Source organism: Lycorma delicatula, chromosome 8 (genome assembly GCF_047948215.1).
Source record: "Lycorma delicatula isolate Av1 chromosome 8, ASM4794821v1, whole genome shotgun sequence".
NCBI classification, from domain to species: domain Eukaryota; kingdom Metazoa; phylum Arthropoda; class Insecta; order Hemiptera; family Fulgoridae; genus Lycorma; species Lycorma delicatula.
In genome coordinates this window covers 97672676-97693467 of record NC_134462.1, presented here as the reverse complement: position 1 = coordinate 97693467, position 20792 = coordinate 97672676, and the positions used below count along the sequence as shown (strand labels likewise).

Here is a 20792-nt window from a genome sequence, read left to right as displayed (position 1 = left end):
AAAGATTTATATTAAAAATATAAATAAACAGAAATAGATTCATTGCTGTTAAAAATAGTTGTTAATAGATATGTTAAAGATAGATAAGATTTTTTTTAATAAAGTATTTTGGATCATTTTTTTAAATGAGTACTATATATCATAGTTTTAGTCGAATGCCCTTTTGCACTCTTTTTAATATTTAATGTGTGATGTGATATTAAAAAAATGTATTAAAAATATTTGTTTCCAGAAACAATAGATGGTAAATATTTGTATTCACAGAGAGATTGTGTTTATAACAAGAATGAGATGCACATATTTTTTGTTTTAATACCTGTACTATTTGTTTTCTTGTAATAAACTGGTAATTCTATTACATACAATTATTAGATTTCTTTGAAGTTATCCATATTGTATCTGCAATTGTACATGCATGTATGCAAGTGTAGGTTGTCTGTAAGGTTTGTACTGTTTCTAAATTCAATAATCTGATGAATATATTGCTGGGTTATGCCTTTTCTTGGCTCATCCGTTCCACTGTAAGTACAGGATTTTCACAAAAATATTCATTGTTATTGCTAATGATTTTCATATTTTAAAAAAGATTTAAATATAATCTATACCTGATTCAGTTAGCTTATAGAGTTCAAGTAAACAGTCTGCTGCATAAGTCTTCAGGCATTTCCAAATACTGATGGTATAAAAGATACTATGTGACATTAATATTCAGTAACCACCCACTATTATATTTTACGAAAATTATACATGCATTTAAAATTTAAATAAATTAAGATATGTTAAATGATTAAAATACTTCTTACCTTGTTCAACGCATCTGATAACTCATGAGTAGTTTATTCATTAAAGTTGTTTATTATTATATAATTTCCTTGCGTTTTTTTAATAATTATGAAGTTGTCAATTGTCCACAACAGTAAAAGTTGTCAATTGTGAACAGTAAAAGTTCACTTATATTTTTGATTAAATTTCTATGATAATAAACAACTTAATAGATTTAATTCAGTTTTTGTTATCTTATTGCGTAAAATTCATAGTGCTGTCAGTATTAAGAGATAAAATAAGAAGCTCAATTTTGTTTTCTATTATATTATTCAATTCCCAATAATTTGGTTCAGCAGTATCCATTACATATTTTATGCAGTTAATCGATTCCTGCTGGCCTGTTTTATCGATGGCTTTTAAACATAAATTTTTAACATTGATGTTTTAAAGTAGTATTTTTTAATGCTACATAACTTTTGATTTGTCCCCAAAATTTTTTGCGATCACAATACTTGCTTTTCTTTGTACAAGGAAATAAAAACATAACAGAACACTGTTCTAACTGAATATCAAGTTGGATTGGGTTGACTGTTTTCAGCTATTCCAAATCAGTTGGTTATTTATTTATTTAATGACTTCCCTTTATATAATATCTGTATATTATAATCATCTGTTGATTCACAAAGAATGTATCAAATTTTCAAGACATGTTTTACTGGTAAAAATAAAGAAGAAAGTTCATATAAACGTTCAGAAATGCTTCGTTAAAAGGTGTTTGCTGGCAAAAGATTTTCCCCTGATTTTTTTGTCTTCTGTAAATAGTAAGCAGGCTATTTATAGAAATTGTATTACATTTAAAGAAGTGAAGTAAAGCTAGATTAGAATTTTTGAAACTGTTCTTTATAAAGGTCTTTTTATTGTAAAGCAGCAGAAATTATTTATTTATTGTGCCAAATACAGGCTTATACAGCATTTGATTAATGCAAAAACTGACTAATATTTTTATTTTTTATGGGTGTACACATGGTTATTTCATACCATTCTGTGATTTACTAATATGTGTCAAGGAAACTGCCATGTATTATTAGTTTCTCATATTCTCCTCGATTGTATGGGGGGTCATTCAATAATTAAAGAGATAAATGGGAAGCAGAAAAAAATATTTACTAAAAAAACTGAGACTGTCTAACATTCAAATTAGCACCCCTGAGGTAGAAATATCAGTTTTTTGAAAAAAATTTTCATTATTATTATTATACTTTTTTTTTTCTTTCTTTTTGAGGTTTTTAGGGGCATCGACTACTTTGGTCATTAGCCCCATCCCACTTCAAAAATAAAAAATAAAAAAAGGTTCGTTAATTCATATTTCCAGGAAGAAAATAAGTGTTCAAAATTTCAATCTTCTAATTTAAAATCCAACAAATTACGGCCTAGGCTTTCCTTTTGGCCATCCTTTCTTGCGCTTTTCCATTCTGCGAACGGCCTCAACTTCCGATGACAGTGTGTCTGAGGCTTTGGACATGGCATCGTCTTCTCTTTCTGTCGCCAATGACGTTCGCCGGCTTACATCAGGTGATGAAAGCTTCAATGGTGCTGTGAGCATCGTTGCAATTGAATCTAAACTTGCAACCGATGCACTTTCGGCGGCTGATGAACTTGATTCAATGTCTAAGGCTGTGCTTGGGCCGGCTGATACAGATGCTCTCGCCACAGTTGTTCTCTGAGCTTTTGGGGCCCCTGTACGTACAGTTTTATTATCGTCAGTGTCAGGTGCTTTTTCGATAGTTACTTGCACCCCCATTTTGGTTGACGCAGATTTTTCCTGTACTCTTGTCACAGTATCCTTAGCTATATGACTCGTCATCGGGGTGATCTTTTGATCTTTGTCGGATAAATCAAGATTTTTCTTCATTACGTCTATTGATGGAGTTATAATCGAAGATTTTGCCGGTTTTTTAAACTGCGCTGGTACGGGTCTTATGTCAGCGACGTCAGTCCGGGAATGAGCCTTCTCATGTTTATTTTGTTGTGTCTGATGAGTCGACTCGATCTTGGAATCAATGATTCTTTCTATCATTGTCGCGAGACTTGGTGCCATCGTATTAAGCAACTGCTCCACGTTGATTTTAGATGTGGGGGGAGCAGCAGCTGCTTCTGCGTATGTAGTCGATGGTAGACAATCTTCTTCGCTTCAGGGTAGCTGACTTTTTGAAGCGTTTTAACTTCCTGAATGGCTGTTTCTGATTTGTATACTGGGCAGTTCCTAGATCGACAGTTATGGTGCCCTTTACAATTAATGCAGACTGGAGGGTCTTTACATGGATTACCCTCATGTATCTTCATTCCGCATATACAAATTTCCTGCGCTTCACATCTAGCTGCAGTGTGTCCGAAATGTTGACACTTAAAACATCTCATCGGCTGCGGAATAAATGCCCGTACATCAAGCCGATGGATGCCAGCTCGTACCTTTTCAGCAAGATTTGGCCTATTGAATGTCAAAACATGAGAGTAAAAACAGTATGGTAAAAAGTTTATTAACCGTACAAATTTTTATAAGTGGATCAAACAGTTTAAATTTGACAGAAAAAGTGTCAAAAATATTCATCATAGCACAAGAATAATGATTTCAGGTGTTGCTTTTTAAAGTTGCATTAATGATTTAAACCACAAGGATATATGGGTAATAGTTAAGAAAATTGCTTAAGTTTGTGGTATAATTTTGGGACTGTCTAGCCTGAATTATCGAAAAACATGTTCAAGGTGGATTCCGAAACAGTCTACTTAAAATCACAAAAACCTGAATTTACATTTGTATGTATTTTAAATAACAGTATTTCAGTAGAAGGTAATGCTTTTTTAGATCGCGTAAAACTTGTGATAAAACTTTGTTTCATAATTTTGAGCCAAGTCCAAACATATGAGTATGAAATGGAAATATCAGAGTTCCCTGCCCACAAGGAAAAAATTCAAAACCTATGCATCAGTCAGTAAAGTATGCTAATGATATTTTGGGACTATAAAGGCCCAATTTATTGTGATTATTTAGGAGGGCAATGTCTAAACAACAATAAGTACTATTGTGACATGATAGAAAATAAAGTGAAACAATTTAAAGTGCACAATGAGGAAAGGTCCTGGTTCTTTCTCAAAAGGAATACTTCTTCTTCATGATAATGGCTGCCATCATACTGGTTAAAAGACATGGTAAGCTATTCAAAGGTTGGGTCGTACGTGATGCCACATTCACTTTAAAATCCTGATCTTGCACTTAGAATTTTTTTTGTCTAGTCCTATCAAAGAATTTTTACGTAGCACCAAGTTCAGCAACAATGACCAGATCAAGAATGCAATAAACGAATGATTTAGATACAGAGGTGAACTTCTTTACTACTGAAGTAAAAAAAGCTCACAGGAGGATGGATAAATGTTTAAATGTAGCCGGGGATATGTTGAAAAGTAGGTTAGTTTCATTGCCATTGAATAAATAATTTTTCTACATCATTTGTCTCTTTTTATTATTGAATGTCCCTCTATATGATACATAGCAGTGCTATGGAAATTCAATCCAGCTCAGAGAATTGTTATTCTTGAGAGAGCAAGGTTGAAATAGATAACATTGTTTAATGCTTTTATACTAAGACTGTTTAATGTTTTATACCATATTACTAATTCTTTTGTTCCACTATCAGAAAAGAGTATTTTTTAATATTTATTTTTACCAATTAGTTTTCTACCTAGATTATTTTAATGTTATATGTGTAATTGCAATGCAGACAATTTATTTAATATAAATCCTTTTTTTTATTCATGTTTATTTTGTGGCTTTTATTGAGTTAATTTTTTTCTGTGTTGAATTATTTATGTACTCATCTCTGATTGTGTTTGGTCAGATCCATTTTCAAAAATACTGTTCTTTTTTTATGGCACACTATGCCATCAAAACATTACTTACAAAACATTTTCTGTCTACAAGTTCATTATTGTCATGGTTAAACTCTGGTCTGCTATTCTTTGTATTTAAGAAATTAAAAACCATTTTGGTTTTTTGATCATACAATAAACAAAAAAGTGGATGTTAGACTTCAACTTTTGTGGATTTTACTAAAATACCACAATAAGATTCATACTTAAACTAGTGTTTTATCTCATTTTTGTTAGGGTTTTGTTAAATTATGACAGTTGGAAGTTATTTTGAAAGTTCATACTCTAGTGTTTTTTCCTTTTGTATAGAATTAATTTATCATTAATAGATTTGCTTAAATTTAAATTAAAAGTGGCCTATACAGAACACTAAAAAATGCAAATTATCAGGTTTAGCAGTTTTTCACATTTAACAAGTAGCAATCTGGTTGCATCTTTACTGTAATTTCTAATTTTAGAAAAATTTTTTGTCGGCTGTAAGAACTACTATTTACTTTAAATTTATAGTTTACAAAACTATGTGTAAGCTACTTGATTCTCAGTAGTTCACTTTTTTCTTTTAGTATTTTTGTCACCAAGTGAAGCATTATATTGTAATAATACAAAATTACAGTAATGAATTTGTAGTTTAGCATCTTAGTAGTGTATAATGATAATTATAAATAATAAATAAAATAAAATCATCACTTCCCATGTATTTTTAAAATAAAATAAAAATTAGTAAGTGATATTTTTATTTTATCTATTATTGATAAAATTACAGTAATATTTGTTTATTCATTATCTCACAATTAATTACATTGCATTTACACACTCAAACAGATATATATATATATAAATAAGTGGAAAACTAAATAAGTAGAAAATTATCCAAATTCATTAGGTTAAAAACCAAACAAACAAAATAACAAAAACAAAAGCACAAATGGTCATTTGTGGTTTGTCTTGATAAAGTCCTACATCTTGGACGAAACGTCGAGGTTTTCTACTTTTGTTTTTGTTATTTTGTTTGTATGGTTGTTGACCTAATTAATTGTATTAGAACATTTTCTGTAAATTTGGATAATTTTCTAACTTAGTTTTTTTATATTTGTCTAACCAAAGAATAGAGTTTAATGTGCTGTATTTTTATGTTTGTTGCTATTATTTTATTCCATTGTATAAATTTTAGGTTACGGATGGCTCAAGAAATACAGCGCCAGCTTGAAGAAGTTGAAGTAAAACAGAAAGAACTGGAAGCTCAAGGTGTTCTCATTGAGAAAGCTATTCGAGGAGAGAGTACTGGTATGTGTATATGTATATATATTTATGTTCCTAAAAGGAGACTTGATGAAGTTAAATCATAAGGAAAACCAATATACCTAGAATTTAGAAATAACTTAAGATATTAAAAATATTATACAACACTCTGTAAGTTGTGATTGGTTTACAAAATATGACATATTCAGGTGGAAATTATGAATTTTATTTAGTATTCAAATGTTTGTTTTTTTTTAGATGTAGAAGTAATGATTTTTTATGTTAAACAATTATTCAGGCTATTTTTAGAAAATTTCATTACTGAAAATGAGTGTGTCAAAAAATTATTTATTTTGTCCTTTTAGTTCCAAACTTTATTACTTCAATTACAAACCATGTGGGATGCCTACCTTAACTCTTATCAGAAATGAAAGATTATTGTAATTTATTACGTATAATGTAATGTGAAGTGCTCATTTGATATGGTTTTAATTAGTAAGGTTTTAATGTGTGGTGGTTTTATTTATTTTATTTTAACTTTAAATATTTTATTAATTAGATATTTATAATTCTTGAAAACTGTTAAGGAATTCATTATGATTTTCAAATAATCTCATAGTAGTAATGAAAAATTGAAAATAACTAAATTATATAGAGAAAAATTGTGAATATGAAATGTTAACTGGTTTAGAAAGCTGTTACATGGCAGAAGCCGCATTCCATGAAAGTCCTAAAACTGTGGTTTGTTTCTGATGCACAGCATCATTTTATTTAAATATTTATTTATTTTATTTATTTAATTCTATGATTCTAACTAAAGAGAGTGCGCACATATCGTATTTAATTCATGTGGGTGTGGCAGTACTAGTAGCGACGGTTGGCACTAAGTAATTTCACAACTTACGTAGAACAAATTTTGCTTTTATGGTCGGCAGACCACTGTAGCCACAAGGCTTAATGCACCAGGTACCGAGTCAACCAGGCAATTGAGTTTGAGACCCAGCCAGACCAATTTACTTTTTTACACTTAAATATTCATTTATTTAATTCTACCGTTCAACTGTGACGCCAAAACATAGCAGACAATTACAATAGCTGTACGTCAGTGCTACAAACCTTTGAAATATTAACTAAATAAAATAATTAATTAATATTTAAAATGTTAGGAATAATTTGTTTGGCATCCCTCTGGAATTTCAAATTTCCCGATCCAAGAGGACAAGAGAGAAGGAAATTTTCCACAAAGAGATATTCCAAGATGGCAGACAGTGACACTAGTGCTTCTTGTGGTTACAGGGGTACTACTGATGCAGTATGCCCATTTAGCCACTAGTTTAGAGCATATTTTGGGGTGGGGTGCGATTTTTCTAAAATGTTTTATGCAAACATTGTTATTTTTTAATTGTTAACAAACGTGCCTTTCTTTGGATTCCATTCTTTGATCTACTTTTATATTCCATCTTTTTTCTTCTCTTGTTTTCTTTTATAGTCTTTACTCACAATACTCTTGCTATCACCACTTTAACTTATCTGTTAAGGTTGCTCCTGTCATATATAGCACTATCTACTTCTCAGAGACTTGCAAGCTCCAACCAAATTTAGAATGTATCATAATTAGAGGAAGCACAATTACGGTAGATAATTAAACAGTTTATAGCAACTATTGTTAAAAATGATTTTATCTGTGGGGTAAAGAATTTTTCCAGTATCCAAATTTGCAATAGAATAGCAAATATTCTGTGATTTAAAAAAAAAGAACATTTGTATTCTGCTGCCAGTATAAATAAAATATTTATTTTATTATTGGTTTTGCTCATATCCATTAGAAAATGATATTAATACATTATTATACTTAAAGTATGGCAGGTTAGTTTTATAATGCTTATACATTACAGTGAACTTGTTAATAATTCTTTCATTACTTTTTTTCATAGAGGGTGGACAGGATGAGTCAGAGTTGACACAACAATGGTTTCAGTTAATGAGAGAACGAAATGAATTACGTCGTTATGAACATGAACTCACTGTACGTGCTCAGGATGTCGAATTAGAAGATACACATGCTAGATTACAACAGGAACTGCGTGAAAGACTTGCTAAAGATGGTAACCTTCTTTATCAGAAATATATTTATTTTCTTTAGATTTTTTTAGACATCAAATTAACATTTTTAGACATTAACTGTTTAAAAAAAATAATAATTATACGGCAGTAGTAGAAGCTTTTTTTTGTTTTGTTTTTTAATATTGGTTCATAAATTTATAAGTTGCTAATATATTTAAATCGACACATATTTTAACATTTTTATTTGAACCCTAATATCTTTTTCTTTATAGGTGAACTTAAAGCTATTATTGGTGGGGATTTTCAGCAGAACATGTTTTATCTCAAAGTTTATGTAGAGATTATTTATATATTCTGCACATTTGTTTTTTGATTGCATTTTGTCATTAGTCATTTGACTGGTTTATTGATATTCTCGATTACTACTTAATGTTCTGACTGATCTTCTCATCCTAGAATATTATATCCTATATCCTAAAATATGAATTGCCTGATTTGTTATATGAATTAGCTATAACACTTATTACATTTAATACAATTAATATGCTACAAATTAAATCAGGATGTCTTAATATATATCCCACTAACTTAGTCAATCATTTTACAGGTTTCTGCCCCATGCTTTTTATTCCTCTGGTTCATCTTAAAACCTGTTTATTTTATATATTAGTGACCCAGCTGATTTTTAACATTCTCCTATCACACCTCATTTCATCAATAGCTTCTATTCTTTACCTGTCTTAATTTTTTTTGTGTCACTTTCTATTTGTCTGTAAACCAAGTATTTTCAACATATTAGTGATTTGCTGTGGCTTTTATAGATCCATTTTTATCTTGATCTGTGAATATCTAGCTTGAGGCGTTGCTACACCTCATTTTAGAGAATAGTATAAAAAATTCTGTTTGAGGTACTATTTTAATACTTCAGTCAGATACAGTTACTGTATAGTAGAGATATAAACTACTATGTAGAATATAAAGCAACAATTATATTGACTTACCAGGAAACCTGTACTGTCTCCAGTTCCCACAATTCTTGTGCTACAGTAATATTTTACCTTCCTTCTGGTATTTCATTGTTTGATTCCAATACTGCTGAATGGCATGGCAGTAGAGGAATAATAGGGAGTTAAGCACAATTTCAAGGTGATTCGATGTTGCAGGATGAGGTGTGGCATGTGTGAACCCCTTCTGCGAGGCTAGATGAGGCAAGGTGAGCACCTTGTGTGAGGTTATAACAGCGACCGAGAACCCCGTGCGAGGTTAAAGGCTTCTGTGGCGCTAGCGGTATCCTCTTGACCTTTCATCCAGAAGTCTCAGGTTTGAATCCTGGTAAAATAGTAAAACCTCTTAAAACAAATATTTAATAAAATCTAAACAGCGAGCGACTGAAAGCTATGATCTTCCGTTCTATAGTAGTCAAGCGAGAGATAACATTATTTATTGGTTCGAGTAATGTAGTAAACATACTAAAATGTAGAGTAAATGTTTTCTTAGAAGTACCTGAATTCAATCACATAAATATAATTACATTAGGCTTTCGTTTATCAATACCGGATGCCGCTTATACAGAATACATACTTAATTATTAACATCCTGTTCATATTATCGATAGCAATGAAGTTACAGTATTTTTATAAAACTATTCATTCTGTATAGGCTGCATCCGGTTCTAGTGGCACTGCAGTTACAGTATTAGTTACCGATCGTCGGCTTGTCTATTCGCCATAGTCATTATACTGTTTGTATATGTGGTTGGTTATGTGCATTTTATCTTGTAAAGTTTAACACAGTGATTTTTTTTAATTACGGCATTAAAATGAGTACAAAAGGACAGCGTCTACGATCTCAGTAAATAAAAAACTGCGCGTTATAGAAGAGGCTGAAAAAATTGGATATCGTGCGGCAGGAAGGAAAATTTGATGTAGATGAAAGCTGCATTCGAGACTGGCGTAAGAAGAAACAACAACTTCTGGTGAAAGGCATTTGTAATAATGAATGTTGAATTTATGTTCGTTTATGTTTTTATCAAGTTAGTTTATGATCCTTTCATGAACTTTTATGTTCGTTTCGTGTCGGTTCATGTAAGTTTATGTGCAAATCATAATGGTTTATGTTTGTTCCATGATTTTTTATGTTCGTTTCACATTCGTTTGATGTTCGAATCATATTTGTTCATAATTTAGATATTTTTACGTTTGATCTTTAATGTTCGAATTATGGTTGTTTCATTTTTTTTATGATTGTTGATTGGTCGTTTACATTGGTTCATTTTCGTTTATAATGGTTTACAATGTTTTTACGTTTGCTTCATGTTCTTTTATGTTGAATTTGTGTTCGTTTATATTTTATAATGTTGGTTCATGTATGTTTGTGTGTGTCACATTGATTTATGTTCGTTTCACATTCGTTTTATGTTCAAATATATTTGTTTGTAATGATTTAGATGTTTCATGTTTGTATTGTTATGATCTTTAATGTTCGAATTATGATTGTTTCATTTTGTTTATGTTTTTATCATGTTAGTTTATGATCCTTTCATGGACTGTTATGTTAGTTTCGTTTCGGTTTATGTATGGTTCATGTACGTTTATGTGTAAATCACATTGGTTTATGTTTGTTTCACATTCGTTTGATGTTCGAATTATATTTGTTTATGATTTAGATATTTTTAAGTTTGTGTTATGATCTTTAATGTTTGAATTATGATTGTTTCATTTCTTTTTATGATTGTTGAATGTTCATGTTCATTTTTAATGGTTTGTGTTATGATCTTTAATGTTCGAATTATGATTGTTGAATGCTCATTTCGTTGGTTCATGTTCGTTTATGTTGGTTTATGTTTTTATCGTGTTAGTTTATTACCTTTTATGTACTTTTATGTTTGTTTCGTGTCGATGCAGGTATGGTTCATGTACGTTTATGTGTGTCACATTGGTTTATGTTTGTTTCTTGATCTTTTATGTTTGTTTCACATTCGTTTTATGTTCAAATATAATTGTTTGTAATAATTTAGATGTTTTACGTTTGTTTTGTTATGATCGTTAATGTTCGAATTATGATTGTTTTATTTCTTTTTATGTTCATTTATGTTTTATTTTATCATGTTAGTTTATGATCCTTTCATGAACTTTTATGTTCGTTTCGTGTCTGTTCAAGTATGGTTCATGTAGGTTTATATGTATATCACTTTGGTTTATGTTCGTTTCATGATTTTATATGTTAGTTTCACATTCGTTTTATGTTCGAATCATATTTGTTCATAATTTAGATATTTTTATGTTTGATCTTTAATGTTGAAATTATGGTTGTTTCATTTTTTTATGATTGTTGATTGGTCGTTTACGTTGTTTCATTTACGATGTTTTTGCATTTTTTCATGTTCGTTTATGTTGAATTTATGTTCGTTTATATTTTTATCATGTTGGTTCATGTAAGTTTGTGTGTGTCACATTGGTTTATGTTCGTTTCATGATCGTTTCACATTTGTTTTATGTTTGAATATATTTGTTTGTAATGATTTAGATGTTTTACGTTTGTGTTATTAGGATTGTTTCATTTCTTTTTATGTTCATTTATGATCCTTTCATGAACTGTTATGTTAGCTTCGTGTCGGTTCAGGTATGGTTCATGTATGTTTATGTGTATATCACATTGGTTTATGTTCGTTTCATGATCTTTTATATTCGTTTCACATTCATTTTATTTCATTTTTTTTTTGTGGTCCACTTGAAGCAGCAGAGGTAGCCTATATTTGAGTTTGTGTAGACTACAAAACATGTTATTATATAATTTGAGCGAAGCATGGGTTTGTTTTACTTATTCACATACAACATAATTATATTTATTTGCCTTATTTATTTATTAATTATATTATTTTTCACCATTAGTGCTTACAGACTTTCTACATTTATGTTTTTTCAAGAGATAAATGATCAAAACATTTACCTTATTAAGATGATGATGTTTATAAAATCCAGTTGCAATCAGTTATTTTTAACAATATTTGTTTAACTACATTTTTTAACAACTGTTTGAAGATACAAGCAGAATAATAATAACAAGGAATTGCTTGAAAATAAATATATTAGTTAACCTTTGTCGGTAGATGTAAGGAACTGCATACACTTTGAAAGCTGGAGCATGATATGACTGGTAGCCTTTGAATAATGTAATAGAATGTAACTGTGGGATGGGAAACGTATCAATTCTTAGAAACGGTGTATGTGTGTGAGTGTTTACGAAGTACGTGCGTTTTTTCCGATTTTCGCATATATAAGTAGTTCAATAGCCAATTCCTCCCTCAGATAGATATGTTTTCTTGTGCAAGTTTATTAAAGATACAAGCAGAATAATAATAACAAGGAATTGCTTGAAAATAAATATATTAGTTAACCTTTGTCTGTAGACGTAAGGAACTGCATACACTTTGAAAGCTGGTGCATGACTGACTGGTAGCCTTTGAATAATGTAACTGTGGGATGGGAAACGTATCAATTCTTAGAAATGGTGTATGTGTGTTAGTGTTTACAAAATACGCGTGTTTTTTCTGATTTTCGCATATATAAGTAGTATATATATAGCATATATTAGTAGTAGTATAGTAGCATATATTAGCCAATTCCTCCCTCAGATAGATATGTTTTCTTGTGCAAGTTTATTAATATTCTGCGTTTGTTCATTACTCATGACATCATGGTTTTGTATAGAAGCATCATGAAGATGTTTCCATGTTCTACTACTGCTTGACAAACACTTTAAACCTTCATCCAATTATGCATAATATTGTGTAATAGTCATTATCAATACTGGATGAACATTCCAAAGCGTGTTATATAATTTGATGACGGTTCCATTCACTGTCAAATTAAATTACGAATGGTAAGGAGGAGTGTAAAATTATTTGGGTTAGGGTGGAATTTTTTCTTATATTTAGCCTGTTAGTTATTTCATAGTTAAAATTTCTCAAATGTGTCTAAGTCATCTGGATGTAATATATATATATATATATATATATATATATATATATATTGTATATAGGCTTACGTAAGACATTTTCATTTCTTTTAAAACGATAGTAAGATGGTGGGCTCGAGAGTGGGGGGGGGGAAATGTTTGTGACGTTTTGTTCTCACATTTGTTTCCTGTTTATAAGGAAAGAATAATTATTTATCATGTCAGTTGTTGGAATTATTTAAAAATTTTTTTTCTGTTTGTAAGGAAAAGTAATAACTATTTATTGTGTCGATTCATGGTATTATTTTTAATTTTACACTTACCTTATTAAGATGTTGTTTAATAATATCCAGCTGCAATCAGTCACTTCTAGAAAATATTTAACTACACTTTTTAACAACTATTTGAAGATACAAGCACGAACAATATTAACAATGTATTATTTTAAAATAAATATATTAGTTAAACCTTTGTTAACTAATATATTTAGTCATGTAACTGCTTGTGTGGGAGGAGAAACGTTGTATCAATTCTTAGTGTTTACGGAATGCGCGTGACAGATAATTAAAAAAAAAACAGGATGTGATAGTATAGAGTTAATTGCCGAACCGATAAATAATGTTATCTCTCGCTTGACTACTATAGAACGAAAGATCATAGCTTTCACTCGCTCGCTGTTATAGATTTTATTAAATATTTGTTTTAAGAGGTTTTACTATTTTACCAGGATTCAAACCTGAGACTTCCGGATGAAAGGTCGAGAGGATACCGCTAGCGCCACAGAAGCCTGCACGGGCTTAACCTTAGCCTGCGCTAGGCTTAAGCCTAGCGCCTTAACCTTGCACGGGCTCTCAGTCGCTGTTATAACCTCGCACGGGCCTCCCAGTAACTCGCTGTTATAGCCTCGCACGAGGTGCTCACCTTGCCTCATCTAGCCTCACACAAGGGGTTCTATCTTTTTTCCTGTTTAGCCTCCGGTAACTACCGTTTAGATAATTCTTCAGAGGATGAGTGAGGATGATAAGTAGTGTAGTCTTGTACATTCTCAGTTCGACCATTCCTGAGATGTGTAGTTAATTGAAACCCAACCACCAAAGAACACCGGTATCCACGATCTAGTATTCAAATCTATGTTAAAATAACTGGCTTTACTAGGACTTGTAACTCTCGATTTCCAAATCAGCTGATTTGGGAAGACAGGTTAACCACTAGACCAACCCGGTGGGTTCACACATGCCACACCTCACCCTGCAGCGTCGAATGACCTTGAAATTGTGCTCCACTCCCCATTTTTCCTCTACTCATGGCAAGAAGTTTACTGCAAATGTATTACTTATTGTTCTAAGATAATTGTATTGTACTGCACATGTTATGACTATCCAACATTCTTGAGTTTCTGTTTCATTCTATAAATAGAAAGAAACACAAGAGACTAAATCTGGTTAGTAAAGAGGGGTAAACTGATTTTCGTGATATATGCTCATAATGTTAAGGTATCTGTCTAATCTGGAGAGGATGCTAATTGTACAGGACAGCTCCCAACAATTTACAATATGAGATTAGATATGCTTGTAATAATAGACTGCTTGGCCCTACACTGATTAAACATCTTAATTTCATTGCTATTTGGTAGAAAGAATGGATTCAAAGAGGGTATCAATTAGATTTCTGATTGATACTGGCAACAATTAAATCAGAATAACAGAATCCATTTTTCTCTACTAATTTTTTTATGCCCAGCATCCTTCCTTATTAAAAAATGTTTGTTTATAGTTGTGAAAATTTTTGCCAAATCAGTTTCAAAGATGTAACTTTAAATAATGCCTCCAATTTAAGCAATAATTCTTAATTATAAAAAATTATGTCAATTTTTTTCATGTTTTTCCATATTAATAAACATTGCCTTTAATTGCATGCATTTCCCTATGGACAAATTCAAATGCGAACTTCTTCATAAATTCTTCATCTGTAAACAAACTTAATCAGTATGGTGGGTATCATTGTTGTAATCCCTACATAACCTACATGAAACATAATCAATAATTCTAACCTTTCCTTTAAATTGATGATAAAATTTTCCATTTCCTGTCATCGTATGTGTATAACAGTCTCCTGCCTTTTAGTTAATCGTTGAGAAATTAATCAAACGAAGCAATGAAAAAAGTTACTGCCATACCTTCATTGCCATGATTTCATAAAGTTGTGTGGATTTTTCTTGAACTCTAATAAAACTCAAATAGTTTCAATCTGGTAAATATTTTTTTTTTAATTTTCAAAAAAATATTGATTGTAATGAAAATTATAAACATAAATATTTATAAATATATACATAATTTTAGGCATGCAGAAAGTACTTAAACAGTTTTCTCTTTTTTTATGTAAAAAAAACTTAGTTTGAGACGCTTTAAAAATGATAAAAGATGAATATTTTTTACTCATAAAGTTAATTTATCATTTCAAATTTTCATTACTAACTATAAGACTAAAGTCAAATTAATTTCCCTGGACTTTATTATTTTATACACTAAGTTATAAATTATTATTAATCTGTTCTTTTTTTGTTTGTTTAGATACTGAAAAGAGTGCAGAGGAAGTTGCCAAAGAGGGTCATATATTAAGAGAAATGCTTCAAATAGTTGAGCGGAGAGATGCATTGCATGCCCTGCTGGAAGAAGAACGCCAAAGGTCTCTTCTCAGCATGACTTCTTCTTCTTATTGGCGTCCTAATAACAATAATTCTTTATCATTAGCATCAATAATGTATCTATTTAGCGATAACTATCAGTTTATCCCACCCCCTACATTTTCTACATTTATTCTCCTTTATGCTCTTTTCCTGAGTTGGGCTCTGTCCTTCGTTGTAGTCTCCTTTCTTACCAACAAGTATTAAGCATGCTGTTTTTGATTTGTTTTTTTTTTAATTCATGATTAACTTTATTCTATTATTAGCATTGTATTGTTACACATATTTTTACTAAAGAAATATACTTTTCCAGCATTTTGTATATTACCATTATTTTTATGGTATTAAACATACGTTTTTTTTTTGGTTTGTTACTGATGATATCTTTTTTATTCATTAGTCATTATTGCTTTGTATTTGACTTCAAAGTGAAATTTATATTATTCTTAGGATTGATTTTAAAGTAATCTTTTAAATGTTTAACATAATTTTCATGACTATTGACATTTGTTAAATATATTTAAATTTGTAATGTACAAATGAAAATCCGAGGGAACCAAATTTGGACTGTAGAGAGGATGTGGGTAGTATCTCCCAATCCATTTTTTCAATGGTTTCTTGGATCAACTGGGAGGTGTTAAGATAAGCATTGTCGTGTAGCAATATCATCCCTTTTATTTGAGATCCGCAATGTTTTTCTCTCATTGCTGGCTTTACATTTTTCATCAGCATATCTGAATAGTAGACACTGTTTATTGTATGCTGATATTCCAAATAATCACAAAAGACGACACCTTGAGCATCCCAAATGAGTATCAACATGACTTTTCCTGTGATTCTTGCGTTCTGAATTTCTTTCGGACAGGTGAGCTGGTGTGCTTCCATTCCATGCTTTGTGTTTTGCACTCTGGTTCAAATTGGTGAACCCAAGTTTCATCACATGTTAAAATCTTGTTTAAAAAACATTCCCTTTCATAGCATTCTTTCAAGTCTGTACACACTTTAGTCTGTTTCCTTGGGTTGTTGTGTTAACTCTTTCATGACCCACCTTGCAATTGTTTTGCTGTACTTGAGCTTGTTACTGATAACCTTATGAACTATGCTAACACTTACTGTAACTGTTTTTGCTATATGTTCAACTGTAATACGTCAGTATTCACGAATAATGTCGTCAATGCGGGTTTCAAGCAAGAAGTTAACACTTCAACTGGCTGGCCAGAACATTGCTTGTCAGTCAGTCAATTTATGAAATAGCCCAGTATTTTCAGTCTAGAAAAAAAATATTGTATTCAAAAAAGTATGTAAAGGATTGGTATAGATACCAATCCTTTAACAAAGATTCTTATGTAGTTTTTATCTCTACACATAGCCAAACTAATCCTGGATGTCTTATTATATAGCCTCTCAATATAGTCTGGTCTTTTACTCATTTATTCATTTTTTTATGTATTTTTTTTTTTGTTGAAATTTTAAGGGCCTCTATCCTTTTTCCTGCATTTCCTATAGCCATTATTGCTAGTGTAAATTTGCTAGCATATTTTGAGAGTTTCTTTGTGGTGATTAGATCTGTATATGATACTTAAGAAAAATTTCACTTTGCCAGAAAGCAATCCTTGCTTGTGTCTGCCCACTTTAATACGTACCATACAGTACGTAGTGGTAGGGATACATTCCTGTTGAAAAATATTTTAGACATCCTTACATTTATTCCTTATTGTATGCTTTTGCCATAATCAGATGCTTGTAAATTTTAATTTTGTTTAAATTTAATATTGTTTATTTGTATGTTGCACATAAGTTTATATATATTAATTTCTTCAAAAGTAAATAATTTTATATAAATAGTTTGATAAAATCTACCTTGTTATTAGATATGGTATACTCCAAATTAATAACTATTAATTTTGGCAGTTAATCCTTTTGTTAGCTCACACAAGATTGCTTCACTTCTTTTTACAATAGAAATTTTCAATTTATACCTCAGTTAAACCAGATAACTTGTTTGAAATGCAATTTGTGTTTTTTATTGTTCTATATGCCTGATCATGTGCAAAGATGTTTTTTTATTTTTTTTAATTCTTCAAATTCTATTGTCTGATTAATATTTTAAGTTACAGAATAATTATTTGATCTTATTATTTTAAAAGTTCAAAAAAAAGGTTTAAAACCATAAAAGTATGCGTAATTTGTGAATATGTTGGTAAAAGTTATATTAGATTTTTCAAGTTTGTTTTGGTTTTTTATTTGAATTGTGACCTTAAATGTCTGTTTAGCATGTTAAATTTATTAACTTGTTAAAATAAAATTGTTTCTATTTTCTGATATCAATATCAGAACATAGTGTGAAGAATAGACTTCAAATTTTATATATTTCATATCTCTGGTAATATTGTGTTACAATGTGGTAATTGAAAGTAGAAGTTGTCATGAAAGTGTTTGACAAATAATTAAGTTGATAAGTAGTCAATGAAATTTTATCAGTTTTCTTTTTGTTATCTTTTTGAGAATATTTGAAAATTGATGATTTTTTTTTTAATCTTCTTTTTTTTCTAATTTTGTTAATTGTGTTTTTGCTCATTATTTCAATAGAATTAGAAATTATGGAAATTTTCCTGACTTAGAATAAGTTGTTTTTGTAATACAACTGAGTCTTCAATGAAATCTCTGTTTTCATCTGTTCTTTGCTGTTCATTAAAGCGGTGAGATCATCCATTTTCATTATATGGTAACTGACACATTTGTTTGGTGTTAGAAGTAGCAGTTTGATCTATAGTTAGGAAAAATAAATTGTAGAATTTAATAATATATTTTGTAATTACTTTTCCTAAATATAATGTTAATAAATATTATTTATTTATTAATCTTATCTTTTTTTATTATCAGCCATTCGACTGGTTTGATGTTATTGTCTATTTCCTTCTGCTCTGTGTTAATTATTCAGTTTCAACATATTCACTGCATCCTGTATCCCCAATTCTACTTTATACTTACAAAGATTTTTATGTAGTTTTTATCTCTACACATAGCCAAACTAATCCTGGATGTCTATATAGCCTCTCAGTATAGTCTGATCATTTACTCATTTTTTTTATGTATTTTTTGTTGAAATTTTAAGGGTCTCTAACTATTTTCCTGCTTTTCCTATAGCCATGATTGCTAGTGTAAATTTGCTAGCATATTTTGAGAATTTCTTTGTGGTGATTAGATCTATATTTGATACTTAAGAAAATTCCACTTTTCTTTTCTGCCAAAATCCTTGCTTGTGTCTGTCCACCTGTCCACTTTAATATGTACCATACTTCATCGATCTTTCAATATGTTCCTTGTTTTTGTTTTCCAAAAATACATTGTCATCAGCCAATCCTAACACCTTTTTCTTCTCATTCAAGAGCTTTGCTCTCAAATTTCTGTGCTGCTTCTGCTAAATACAAATTGAAAAGCAATTGGGTCAGATTACATCCTTGTCTTCCTCCTTTCTTCATCAGAGCTTGCCTTTCTTCATCTTCAGTTCTTATCTCTGCTACCTAAATCTTGTACAGATTGTAAATAACTCTTTTAGTAATAATTATAGATTATGTATATCAATTTTTATCATTGTCAGGAACAAATTAGTATTTTAAAAAAATTATGGAGTATTATTATTTTATTACTCCTGTGTATATATATATATATATATATATATATATATATATATTATTATAAAGTTAATGTTTTTGGTCTCATTAATGTTTTAGAACTCTTCAAATTAAAACCATTTATTTCCCTGTTAACAGATGATATAATTATACTTTTTTATGTATAATTACTTTGAATTTTGTAAAATACATTAGTGGCAGGCATTTCCCCATCAATTTACTGTATGCATCTCAGTGGGTTACTGTTAATATATGGTTTTTGTAAAGATGACATAATAAATTGTTAATGCAAACCATTAAGTAAAAGAGTATTGATTAAATATCCCCTCAGAATAAATTCTTTCACCCGCCTTGATTGTATTCTATAACCGGTTTAAACGAAAATTACTAAGGTTATTTTGAAGCTATTTACTTAAAAAATTGCGGAAAATTTTTATTCATATAATAAAATAGTATTTTCAAAACCAATTTATATGGGAGTTTATTAATAAAGGTTATAAAACTTAAGTAAAAAACAATTTTTCTGGGTTGTTGTTTTATCTATTTTTTTTAATGATTGTAGAATTTTTAAACAGTAATAGCCAAAAGTTAATGCTTACCCATGTTCAGCAAGAAAATTATATATTTTTCCTTAAATATTTGCATAGTTTTTTTAAATACAAAATTTTATATACAAATAATTCAAAATACATAATTTACTTTATTTTTATAATTTGATTTCAAATTGAGTAGATCTGATTTATTCACTCAAATTTACGCTTGTCAAGCCATTTATTTTTTTTGTTGGTCAGTTGATTACATAAATTTTTTATCAGTATGTTTGAGTGGATTTATAATAGTATAAAACACTTATATTCAAAAGAGCACTGTGATAATTCAAATAAATGGTATATGTGTTGTGAATTATATAAAAATAGTAAACCTATAATGTTTTCATCATTTCCATAGAAAACACAGCATTAGTAAGTAATATATGATGTTGAGATTGCGAAAGTGTTTTAGAAACAGCTATTTTTAATAAAACATATATTTTGTCAGCTAATGTGTTTAAAAAGAGAGTATGTTGAATTCTCACTGTTATGGTTTGTTATTATGATGTAAAAAAAAATAAAAACGAATTATAATGAATTAAATTATAACACTAAAATTTATGGGATCTAATTTGGTTTGACAGTCTTACCCGAATTATGCCCTAAACAAAGTGCATAGTCTTACAGCAGTTTTCTGATGTATTGACTGAAATAAGATTCTGCAGTTAACTGATGTTAAACTGATTGAAGTCGTGCTTTTGAAATCTGTGAAGTTTTTACTTCATTAATTAGCTACCTTAATTACAATTGTATAATTTATATCCGATTGCAAATTAAAGTCAATGAATTAATTATTCATCAAAGATAGAGAAAGACTTTCTAAACAAGTTTTTATTACTAATATTTTTAGTAATTTATCCACTTAGTGTAAATAGTTTATCATGCGTTAACCAAATAATGTACATAATATTTTCTGTAGTTCATATTTTGTAGTGA

General features: G+C 29.8%; 1 protein-coding gene across 4 annotated transcripts in view; it reads left to right on the top strand.

The window, feature by feature from the left end:
* Positions 1–20792, top strand: part of Mical (Molecule interacting with CasL) — a 202818-nt gene that overhangs the window by 170623 nt on the left and 11403 nt on the right. For all 4 annotated transcript variants that reach the window (XM_075374228.1, XM_075374225.1, XM_075374227.1 and 1 more), the window contains 3 exons: positions 5861–5973; positions 7863–8033; positions 15519–15633. In XM_075374228.1, coding sequence (XP_075230343.1) covers positions 5861–5973; positions 7863–8033; positions 15519–15633 — 399 coding nt within the window. The remainder of the gene's footprint in view (positions 1–5860; positions 5974–7862; positions 8034–15518; positions 15634–20792) is intronic.